The following is a 12,887-nucleotide window of genomic DNA, read 5'->3' as shown; positions in this document are numbered from 1 at the left end:
AATAATACAACTGCCTTTGTTTTAAGTTAATTTCCATGTCAGAATTACACGAATCTGAAGAAAGTATATTTTATTTTCATTCATTTATACTTGATTTAAATTAAATATTCATAATATACTTCTTATCAGTTTGTCTTCAAATTGTTATTTGATATCTAACCCATGATGAACCAGAGAGAAAATAATCTTAAATTTCGTCAAACATCTTAACATTTTATTGTAACTAAGCCTACAAAAAACGTAAGCGTTTATATGTATGCATATAATATTGTAATACTTAGGGATACACCTTCTCCGCCAATAGGCCCATTGTATATCCCTAGGACTTTTACTAATATGTCCAACCGAGTTAGTTACTTTTTCCTTTGTAAAAAAGTAGCAGTGATACATGATTCAAGAAGAACTACTTACAGCACTGTAACCAATATATACTTCTTATTTTGTCATACTTAATTAAATGGAGTTTAGATGAACTCTATGAATTTTGGTTATAATTAAATATTAATAAATCATATATGCATTACCACAACAAATGCCGACAAATGAAAATAAATATATTTGGTTTAAGTGAAATATATCCGCTGTTTCATAGTTCGATTAATAAAAGTAATTTATTCATTTAAATTTTTAAAGTAACCTTTCCAATATAACAAGGAATAATATAACTTAAGTTCATTGTTATTCAATACTTTAGTTCATTTTATTAAATTTACATTGAAACAATTAATTGAATTTAGTATGCCAATCAATCACCATATTGACATTTATTATTATGAATAAATTAAATCTTCGTTTTGGTAATTGTTTCATAATTTGCATTCATTCATTAAAACTGCATTTCAATGCATGTGAAAGACACTACATGCAAATGTCATATCCTTTTTCAAATTCCGAAAGCTTAAAATGGTAACTGAATCGGAATGCAATTAATTCATTATTATTTAAATTGAAAATTATTTAAGAATTTAAAAAGTACAATGAAAGTTAATGCATTTAAATAATTTATTTTCAAAATTAAGGAACTAAAAAGGATGCATTACATTAACATCCTACATTATTTGTATCTACATTTGAGTTCATTTCAAATTCTATTGTTACGAATTTATTTTAATAAAATCTAAAATGAATTTCAATTAATATTTAAAGGAATCGAAAATATATTATATGTAAAATTTACTTATTAGAACCATTGTACATAAAAAGCAATCCTTTTTAAATGAATGAAATCGAGCTTAAAAAATATCTTAATAAAATATTTATTATTTGGGAAGTTGAACAAAATCGTAGCATGTTTTTAGGCGTGAGTTAATGCTTCTTAATAATCTCATTTATTTTCTAAGAAATTTTTCTTATAGCGATGAGTAATTCACTTGAAATTTTTATAAATTATTGTAAATAAAATTAGTCAATTAGCTAAATATTAGTTAAATCTTTGTGACTGTTAGTTTAAAAATTGAATAATTATCAGTTAATATGTGATATCTCAATATTGTCAGGAAAGCAATTCACCTTAAATTCCATAAAAGGTATTGAGAAGCTTTTAAATTAACGATTTGAAATTGAAATCGATTTAAATTACCTTAAAAATCGAATGTTTATTTAGAAACTCGCATTAGAAATACTTTTTTTGTTTTTTAAATGATTTAATTTCCTTCTCAAAAAGTGTGCTTTGCTCTACTATATATCATCTGATTTCAATAACAAACATATACCAACCGGATTAGTCAACTCAATTGTTTTCTGTCAAGATTTAACTAGAAATATAGCTAAAAATTAACTGAAAAATAATACTTTGCTTAGGGAGAACTCTACCAAGAATGTCATCATATGTGATATAATATTCAATACACTCTATTTATCGTTTTTGTGTGTAATTACAAATATATTTTCTGTAGTAAGAGTTATTTCAATATTTTAATTATTAATAATTAGTTCACTTAAGTTTCATGCAAACGACCATTAACCAACAACTAACTACTCTTCTCATCAGGGTAGCCATCGCCGTACATATGTCACTCACTTAAAAGCTTCTACAGGGTTTCATAGCGATAACTTCACTAGAAATTCTACAATCTAATCATACATTCACCATTTAAGACATAACTTATAATTATTATTATTTTCTTATAATCTTATTATTTTTATTAAACTTTAAAAAGCCTCTGTCGTTTTTTCGACCACAATTGTCTAAATAGTTGTAGGTATACTTAGAGTGCCAGTTGTTCTTTGTCACGATAGTTATTTCATCTCCGATAAAGATACAGAGAGTAATGCCATATCAGGCTAGCTTATCTATTCGGTTTCACAAGTGCATGCCGCAACCCATTGAAGAAGAATATGCTGATTTTGACTTCGTCTCTACTATTGCAAGCAACAGTAATTTGGTCACCTATGAATATTCCACAACGCTATATATTTCTGAAAAAGCTCTACAATAATCTTTCCTACTAAATTTCTTCATCACTTAAGAGTTTTTGCGTATATACCACACCGCATCTACTTCTATGTAATGAGGCACCTTAACTGTGAGCACCACAACTTCGAAAATTTAATATTATAGCATTAATTATACAAATAACACCAAATATATTTACTTTGTCCATGGTTTAGCAGATGAAAGAGCATTATTAAAATTTCTCATGAAGAAAAGATCTTTAGCTTCTTTTATAACGATTATGGTGCTTAATTAATCTTTGACTTTCACTAGTAGCTCTAGTAACTCCAGTAAGTCACCGATAGAGATAAGACAACGCAATTTAACTGAATAATAAAAGTGCAGAGTATATTGTGTATCGGCGAGAACAGAAAGTTCTCTTCGTAGTCTCGAGCAAAGTTATTTGACTAGGAGTTCCTTCCCCTTCCAGACAGAAACGATATTCCGTCATTAATTCATTGTTTTTAATTCACCTTTCATTAATAGTGGGTTTATTATTTTAAGATTTTCTGTGAACTTTCTGGAACAAAATCAGTTTTTAAGTTTATAAATATTTATCTTAGTTCTTTACTGTATAAAATTTACAAACTTTTTGACTTACCCATCAAGATTTATTATTTTAACATAAGGAAGTTCAAAGAGATATTGTGCTAAAATTTTTAGAAATGGTAGAGCGGGTCAAAAATCACCTGCCACCTCAGTTGCCTGCTGCTGTGGATATGTACTACTTTACAAAGAAAATGTTGATACTATATAATTGAAATATATTATTAGCAAAAAAGAAAGAGAGTCTTTATTTCTTTTACGAAAAAGTTTATAGATGTTGCAAGTGTGCTTTTTTAATTAACAATGCTTTTTTTTACATAGAATATATAACAACTGTTTTTGGAAAGTTCAATTTGGTGTAGAGATACTAGTTTATGCAGTACTCCTCTATTTACGTGTAACTTAATCAATACCAATAATTACATTTTGTCTTTATGTTTCTTGGTTTTTTAATTATTTTTTTTAATTAATTATTATTTGGAGAAATAGAAAAAATTAATTTATTATATTTATTATTTTTGTAAAACTACTTTAAGTCCTAACTGGTGTTTATATTTTTTCTGAAAACTAATTGAATTAAATTGATTTTAATATCAAAATCACAAAATTATTAAATATTGAAACGTTGCAGAGTATAGGGTATTCAACAACATTCGAAAAAAATATATACTTAATAATGAAATATATACTTACTGAAAACATATATAATGAAGAAAAGATATTCTCAAAAACAAAACTATTTGTTTGTGTTTTGCTTAAAATTGTTTTTTTGTTTATTTTACATTTATTCCCCATTAAATATATTTTTGTTTATTTTGCAATTTTTTTGTTTTTTTTTGTAAAATTAAATTTATTATGTCAACAATGACTTAACAGTTTAATGAATAATTTAATTGTTAGAACTATTCGTACGTATTCCACACAAATATATGTTCCAAATATATAGAACATTTATATTTGATTAAATTTTTGTTTAAAATATTAAATAAATAATAAATTAGATAAATAGCATTGTGCATAGATTTTATTTTATTTAAAAATTTTATATTAATCACTTAGTATATATGTAAAATCAGCAAAACGTAGCTCACTACTGTAGTCGCATAGTGCAGACAATATATAAAGAAATAGAAATATTTATAATGTGTGTATGTGTGTGCATGTGTGAACCTGTTATCGCATTTCTAAATGTGTTCACTCTCGCCGGCAAACAACACCAACAAACAACAACAAAGTTCTTTATAAAGGCAAAAGCATTTCCATTGGAAACAAGTTCTCTGCGAATTCAGTGCCCGTTTGGATCTTGACACTAGCGATTGATTCGACTTTTGAGGCGTTCCTCGATAAGTGAAGTGAAATAAAAATAATTATTTAAAAATATTTTGTTATAAAATATGACCGAAAAACGTAAGTTGGAATAAATTTAAAGACACAACATTATAGTAAAATAATAATAATAATAATAGTCTGTGATACGGTGTCTTCCTACTTCTTAGAGCCAGGAAAATACTCGTAATCACTTTAAACTTAAATGTAAACAAAAAATGTAATCATTCGTACTCATCTCTTTTGTTAAACTCAACACTGATATATAGTTGTATATACTATATAGTAGTATCATATATAACATATATATTGTAGATTAAAAATTTTAGCTTTTACAAATAATTAACAAATAATAACTAGAGATACCACAGCTGGTGTTTACTTACAATAAAAGTTCTGAAGAGAAGATTCAGCCCATTGAAATCTACACTTGTCACTGGTATATAAGAGTAGACAAATTAAGTTTCTTATTAAAAAATATATTTTTCTTAAAGGTTTGGTTAGAATAACTATCTTAAGTGGTTTTTGCAAACATTAATGTGATTAAGATAATCATATTAACTAGATTGTGTTTTTCGTAGATTACAGAAATTTTCTACCAACAGAAGTATAACCCAATTTTTGTCTGGGAATATTTCTTTTAACATATTATTTTGTATTTTAAAGTACAATATAGTGTTTTGTAAAGTATAAGAAATTTTTAACTCGCCAGTATTGTACTTATTTAATGTGAGTACTAACAATGGTACTACGAGATGTTTAAGATCTAGTACACTTTCACTGGAAAAAAATTCCTTAATCTAAAAATCACAATTTTTTATTTTTTAAATTAAAATTAACAGTCAGAGAACATGACCAGATAAGATGGGTTAATGTTTTAGTATTTATTTCACTGAAAAATTTAGAATAATTTTCTAACAAAATAGTAATGGATGACAGTAATATTTTAATATTTTTAATGATGTAATTATTTGCAATAATTATATAAAAATTAAATAACAATATATATTAATTATGTAATAGCGGCAAAATACTTTAATTTATTGAAAACTTTTCGAGTTATTTTCGAAAGACATAAAGTAATATTTTAAATATAAAACTGCATTCAACATATTCTTAAACGTATTATTTACAAAAATAAAAATTTAAAGTTTAAATTTAAATTTAAATTTCAAAACATATTGAAATTCTTCAAATGAGAATAATTATTGACGCACCGTAATATATAAGATATGGAAGTATCCACCGAAATCTACAAATTTTCCTAGTTAAAGCTTAGTTTGCTAACATTAGCAAATAATATATATATAATATATATATATAATATATAATATATAATATATAATATATAATATATAATATATAATATATAATATATAATATATAATATATAATATATAATGTATAATACATAATATATAATGTATAATATATAATATATAAAAAATAATAGATAATATATAATATATGTATAATATATAATAATATAAAGATAATGGAAGGTTAATAGAATACGTTAATTCTTTAGACAGAAATTTTGTATTCATAATTTTATTACAAAGACCTGATTGTCGAGTCTTCAGTGAAAATTAAGCTCCCTGAAAAGTAACCATTATTTCTTTCTTAATCAATTGTAAAGCATTATTTGTTGTCATTAATAAATCACCTATAATTTTTTCTAATGTAATTCAAATAAGGATCAAAGTATAAGGTTTATTTATATTATTTAACAGATATATTAAGACAATTATATTACAAAAATAAAAATTATAGTGTTATGTTGTTATTGTTAAAATTAAAAAAATTTGTCGTTAGTCTTATTGTATGTTAAAAGGAGATGAATTAAATATATGTATATTATGTGTAAAAATAATAAAAAATAATAAAAAAAGCGATTACCCATTCCGAATATATATTCGGTATATTCAAATGTATATGCGAAATCGTATTCACACTATCTTTTGATGTTTGTAAGTAGTCAGATATTTTCTTAAACTGTACTTCGTAAGATTTAGTGAAGTTTTTCATATTTTCTGGATTAACCGGGTATTCAGAGCTTTAAGCGAAATTGTCAGTAAGTCAACGTTTAAATAAGTGATTTGGATGACACATAGATAATATAACATCTATTGCGGCTTATTTATCTTTATTAAAAACAGTATTTTTTATGTTTGTTGTCTTCCATTATTTAATAAATACAAAAACTATATATGTGTGAAATTACTTAATGGTTACTCTTGAGAGTCACTGATTATTGTGTTATTCTAAGAACAATCATTGGCGTTTCATTTCACCGAATTCGACGCTTAGCTTCTGGCTGAACGTTGCCATTGCTATCGGTACGTCAACGTTCATATGAATGATTTAGATAAAACATATATACCATAACACCTATTGCACTTTGATTTAGTTGCTTTAAAGATTTGAAAGATAAACAGATTTGTTTGTGAAATACTGAAGTCTATGCTTAAGTCTTCCGGTATTGTAATTCTTCACGTGTCATGCTGTGCCTGTGACCGATATTAGAGTCTGTCACTGTTATTCACTGGTTTACTTAAAACCAAATCTGCTAAGAATGTATTATGCTATACATTCTTCAATAAATAAAAATTAATTTTTATAGTATTTAAAGAAAAACATTGTTGGAATATTAATTTGAAAAAATATCAACTTAAAAGATGGCTTCAGCGGAACCGAAGCTAAAATACTCTTCACACAAACGCGCTGGAAATTTAGAAGAAAACGGTTTTAGATTAGAACTTTAAATTTATATCATTATATGTCATATATAATATAGCAGGTTTCTGTACGCGAACGTAATTGAAATACAGAGGCTATATTTAAATTTCAAAATTATTTATTGTGTGTACTTATTTTCTTTATCAGAAAACTGAAACTTCTTCTTCGAATATAATTTTCTTTTTTTTTTATTTTACAAGTTTTAATGTTGTCAATATACTTAAATAATAATCCAGTTTACTGTGATTATTTAGAATATGAACAGCTACATTATTCCCCCTTCCGAAAAAACACCTTGCGACCATAACGCGAAGTGTATGTCTTATGATCGTTCTTGTCAGTGACTAAAGGCTTAACTTCTTGATCCTTAAAATATTGTTCACTGAAGGCTGCTTTGAGGCGATCCACCGAGATATTCACTTTCCTTCCCTTAACATCCACGACAAAATATTTATCGAAACGCTTAAGAACAGTGTATGGACCTTCGTATGGAGCCTGCAATGGTTTACAAATCATGGAATTTCTGACGAAAACCTGATCCGAGGAATAAATATCTTTTTCAATAAAAACCTTTCCACTAGAATGATGAGCAGTTTGAGTAGGTCTTAAGTCGTTCATAAATCTTTTTAGTTTAGCTACAAATTCTGCCTGAGGGTTTGAGACGTCGCGATTAACTTCCGAAATGAATTCCCCAGGTAAACGTAAGCCAACGCCATAAACCAGTTGTGAAGGACATGCGTTAATATCTTCTTTCACTACAACTCTAAATCCTAGAAGGATGAGAGGTAATATTTCAACCCAGTTGTCATTTTGATAACACTTAATGGCTGCTTTCAAAGATCTGTGAAATCTTTCAATAATTCCATTAGAAGCAGGGTGATAAGCTGTGGTACGTAAGTGCTGAATATCAAGAAGCTTAGACAGCTCTTTAAACAAATAGCATTCAAATTGTCGTCCCTGATCTGTGGTTACACGTAATGGAACGCCAAATCTTGCGATCCAGGTGGAATAGAATGCGAAAGCTACATTTTCAGCAGAAATATCCTGCAATGGACAAACCTCAGACCAGCGTGAGAAACGATCGATCATTGTCAAACAGTAACGAAAACCTTTACAGCATGGTAGTGGTCCGACAATGTCCATGTTGACGTGGTCGAAACGAGACGAAGCAGGTAGATACTGCTGAATAGGTACCTTGTTGTGGCGGTGAATTTTGCTTTTTTGACAAGCAATGCAGGATTTGGCCCAAATAGCACAATCTTTCTTCATATTAGGCCAAATGAACTTTTCTGCTAATAATTTGTAAGTTCTTTTACCATTTGAGTGACAAAGGTTGTGGATCGAGTCAAAAGCGATTTTGCGAAAATGCTTCATCAAGACCGGACGAACGTTCCCGGTAGAAATGTCACAATACACTGATACATCAGAGTTTGGTGAGGTAAAGGACTTGATTTGCAAGCTGGAGTCTCCGTTGAGAAGCTTTTTAACTTCTTCATCAGTCGTTTGCTGGCAGGATTTAAAAAACTTTGACGTGCAGGCTGGCCGTGTGCCTCGTTGGCGGCCGCGCCGTGTCAAAGTGATTGAGAGTGGAGAGCGTTGATGAGATTTGATGAAGTCGTCAGCTTGAGAAAGTAACTTTGATCTGTAGGCTGGCCTCATGCCTCGTTGGCGGCCGCGCCGTATCAAAGTGGGTTTAAGTTGTGCTGCTTAATTCACAGAAAAATTTATTGTGATGACCTGAATCCAGATTCCTCATCTGAATGTGTCACCGGCATGCTTGTGTTGCGTTTTCAAATCACGTCGGGGTCACCAATATATAGCGGGTTTCTGTACGCGAACGTAATTGAAATACAGAGGCTATATTTAAATTTCAAAATTATTTATTGTGTGTACTTATTTTCTTTATCAGAAAACTGAAACTTCTTCTTCGAATATAATTTTCTTTTTTTTTTATTTTACAAGTTTTAATGTTGTCAATATACTTAAATAATAATCCAGTTTACTGTGATTATTTAGAATATGAACAGCTACAATAATATAGGTTTCTGCAGTTATATTTAGTTAATTTTTAGATTTTGAACAACTAAATCAGGTAATTTAGTAAAAAATAAAAAATACATCAATTCACTTTTTTGTAAGCACATACCATAATAATGGATGAAATTTAGATTAGGTGAGATTATGGGCATATACTAACGTTCATTTAAAATTATAGATATATCTAAATGTAAAATATAATATAATAAATATATCTAAATCGACAGTTTTTTTTTTATTGATTATAAAAAGAAAAAATAATATAAAACCCTGCAATAAATAATGCCTCTAAAAAAAGAACAGTATTAATATTTAACAAACGAAAGTATAAACATAATTAATTAATTCAATTGTTCTACAGATTTATGATTTCATTCTAATATAACACAGCAAGTGAATTTGTTAATAAACGCCAAGTCAGAATATCTAAGTATGACTTTGGGTCAGTTGACCAATGAACACTGACTCTGAGCTTCAAATTTGGTAGGGCACGAGTTTAATCCTTGGTACTTGCAGACTCCAAAAAAATTATTTACGAATAATTAAATAAAGAAATGTTTCCAAGACCACTGATAATGGATATTTGGTAATATTCGAAACAGCTGTATGGTCAGCCAAAAATTCAATTAATTAAAATAATATTTATTCGAAATTTTTCTACCAAATATACTAGTTTCTATTAAGTAAATTAGTCAGTTCTATCATAAAAGATGCTAAGTTGCAACTTTCATAAAATATTAGGTCTGTTCCAAGAGCTACTCGTAGTAACTTTGAGTAACACTGTGTACGAGTATACATAACTGCGTTCCACCAGCCAGTTTTCGTGGAAATTTTACTTGAGTTTTACTACGAGTAGCTCGGCCCATTATCAAATTTTACCTAAAATCAGTTCAATTCAGAATATAAATTTAAAAAAAAAACATATAAATAATAATAAAAGTTAGTTCTAATTATTTAACACTTACTTTTTATACATTATACCATATCATATACACAGTTTTGTCATTTCGCCAAATTTTCCATTTGCAAAAAATTCATGCGCAAAATTACTATAGACTAACTTAGAAAATGATAGACCATAGACTAATGGCGCCGACAGATACACAGGTAGAAATATAGACAGACACACGAACAGGCAGGCAAATAGAAAGACACCGCTTAGGACATTGTCTTCTTAGCTTACAACTATTCATTATATTATCTCCCCGATGTCTTAATCCTCTCCGCTTTAGAAACATCTCCGCAAACTAAATTAAAACTATTCCATGGTTACGTGTGTAGGGTATAAAAACAAAGTCAAAATCACTACCCATAGCATCTGTGAAAATAAAATTGCATGTTTAAAATTTCAAATCATTTAACTAAAATAAAAACAGAATATACTGACAATAAAATAATTTTATGATAATGCATATTAATAATATTAAAATAAAATTATAAATTCAATTTAAGTGCCACAAATTGTTTATCAAAATTATTTCAAAATAAAATTGAAGCTTAGTTTATTATTTATTATTTGCTGAAATTCTTGTTAAACTATTCGCCTCACTTGTTTTTCGATTAAAATGTATTGAAGATAAAAAAATAATCATCAATTGAAATGGGGGAATACTGATAACGCGTAATCAATTTAAAACACTTTTCTGAACTTTCTCAAATTGTTTTAAAAATTATTTTTATTTTGTAGACTGTTGTCATGGCCCTGGATATCCAACTCCATTGGATGCTATGAAAACTGGACCTCGCGAGAAGTTATTGTATACCGTAACTGTGCAACCGAACAAAGAAGAGCCACATGGTGATTATCTATCAACAGTTGATGTTGATCCTGAAAGCCCCACATATTGCCAGGTGAGTGTCTTATACTTTTATTTAATACTAAACTCAAATAAATTTCTCTATAATTTCTTTTCATATCATTTTAGGTAATACATCGAACGTTTACTAATCGCACTGGAAACGAACTACATCACTCCGGTTGGAACGCTTGTTCGAGTTGCTACTATGTTGACAAGAATGCCAAAAAGATACCAAAGCGAGACAAGTTAGTTTTACCGGCAATAAATTCAGACTTTGTTTATGTTGTGGATGTTGTGACAGATCCTCGTAAGCCAGAAATTTGCAAGGTCATCGATGGCAGCGTAGTTAAAGCCCAAAATGTAACAGCTCTGCACACTACACACTGCCTAGCGGATGGCAATATAATGATATCCACTCTGGGTGATGCTGATGGCTATGCTAAAGGTGATTTCATTATTTTCGATTCGGAATTCAATTGCAAGGGAACATGGACTAAAGGCAATAAAAAAGCACTTTGCGGCTATGATTTTTGGTATCAGCCTTATTATGATGTAATGGTCGCCTCTGAATGGGGCGCACCCAACAAATTTAGACGGTATTTTATATCCTTTATATGTAAATTAATATTAACGATCAAATATTACATATATACCATCTTAGTGGCTGGCAAAATGAGGATCTAGATGATCTCACTCAATACGGTTGCCGTATTCATTTCTATAAATGGTCAACTCGTACTTTATACCAAACTATAGATCTTGGTTTGGAGGGATTTACACCATTGGAAATACGTTTTATGCACGACCCAAAGCGCCCAGATGGTTACGTTGGCTGCGCATTGTTCGCTAATGTTTATTATTTCAAAAAGAAACCAGACTCTGATGAATTTGAATGTAAGAAAGTTATTGATATACCTAGTAAATTGGTGGATACGGGCGATGGTATTGCAACACCAATGGGAGGTATGATTTCGGATATCATCATATCGCTAGATGACAAATATTTGTATGTAAATTGTTGGCGTCATGGTGATTTACGTCAGTATGATATAACTGATCCAGAAAATCCGAAACTTACTGGGCAAATATTTTTGGGTGGTGCCATTTGCAGTGACTTGACGGAAGTCAAAGTCATCGAAGATGAAGAGCTAAATGTAAAATTATCAAATGCTTTTTCCTTTGCAAATTATAAAATTTAAATATGTGTTTTATATACAGAAACGCCCACCACCTTGTTATTTGAAGGGACATCGTTTAGAGGGTGGACCGCAAATGATGCAATTGTCTTTGGATGGTAAAAGGCTGTATGTATCCAGTTCACTATATTCACCGTGGGATAAAATTGTAATTATTGAATAATAGTACAATGAATTCAAATTCTTTCTTCATTTATTTTATATATTATTACAGTTCTATCCTAAAATGGTTGAAAAGGGTGGTCATATCTGTCAAATTGATATTGATGTCGAGAACGGAGGTATGAAGTTGAATGAAGATTTTTTTGTTCAATTCGGTAATGAACCATTTGGACCAACATTGCCACATGAAATGCGTTATCCTGGTGGCGACTGCACATCTGATATTTGGCTTGTAAACGATGATAAGTGAACAGTTTAATTATTGCTTAAAAAAAGATATTTCTTTTAATGTTAAACACAGTTTGAATACTTGATTATGTTAATACAGAGCACATAAATGTTATACACGTATAAAATATTTTGAACGGACACTATAGAAAAAATAAAAATACTGCAAAATAAATTTTATCTTATTTAAAAATGTATATTAGTAATATAAGAAATATTATATGCAGACAAGCTTTCAGATGAATGGAGATTCAACTTGTAATAAGGCACAAATAAAAACTGTTGCTCAGTAAAAGCATAGAAAATAGAGTTTCCGCTTTAGCACATGATGTTCTTTATTTGTTGAAATCAAATATGGATCGGTCATTCAAGAATTATTTTTATTTTAACTTCAACCTATGGAACCGAAAACATAGGTTG

General features: G+C 28.9%; 1 protein-coding gene across 1 annotated transcript; it reads left to right on the top strand.

Moving 5' to 3' along the window:
* Nucleotides 1–4,268: 4,268 nt before the first annotated feature.
* LOC119680500 (methanethiol oxidase-like) lies at nt 4,269–12,642 on the top strand. Its single transcript, XM_038093330.1, has 6 exons — nt 4,269–4,387; nt 10,770–10,933; nt 11,008–11,477; nt 11,543–12,035; nt 12,100–12,225; nt 12,292–12,642. The coding sequence occupies exons 1-6, from the start codon at nt 4,375–4,377 to the stop codon at nt 12,487–12,489; spliced, it is 1,464 nt and encodes a 487-aa protein (XP_037949258.1). The 5' UTR covers nt 4,269–4,374; the 3' UTR covers nt 12,490–12,642.
* Nucleotides 12,643–12,887: the final 245 nt, after the last annotated feature.

The sequence above is a fragment of the Teleopsis dalmanni genome, chromosome 2 (genome assembly GCF_002237135.1).
Source record: "Teleopsis dalmanni isolate 2A chromosome 2, ASM223713v2, whole genome shotgun sequence".
Lineage (NCBI taxonomy): Eukaryota > Metazoa > Arthropoda > Insecta > Diptera > Diopsidae > Teleopsis > Teleopsis dalmanni.
Note: the sequence above shows the minus strand (reverse complement) of the source record. Positions and strands in the feature narration are given on the sequence as shown.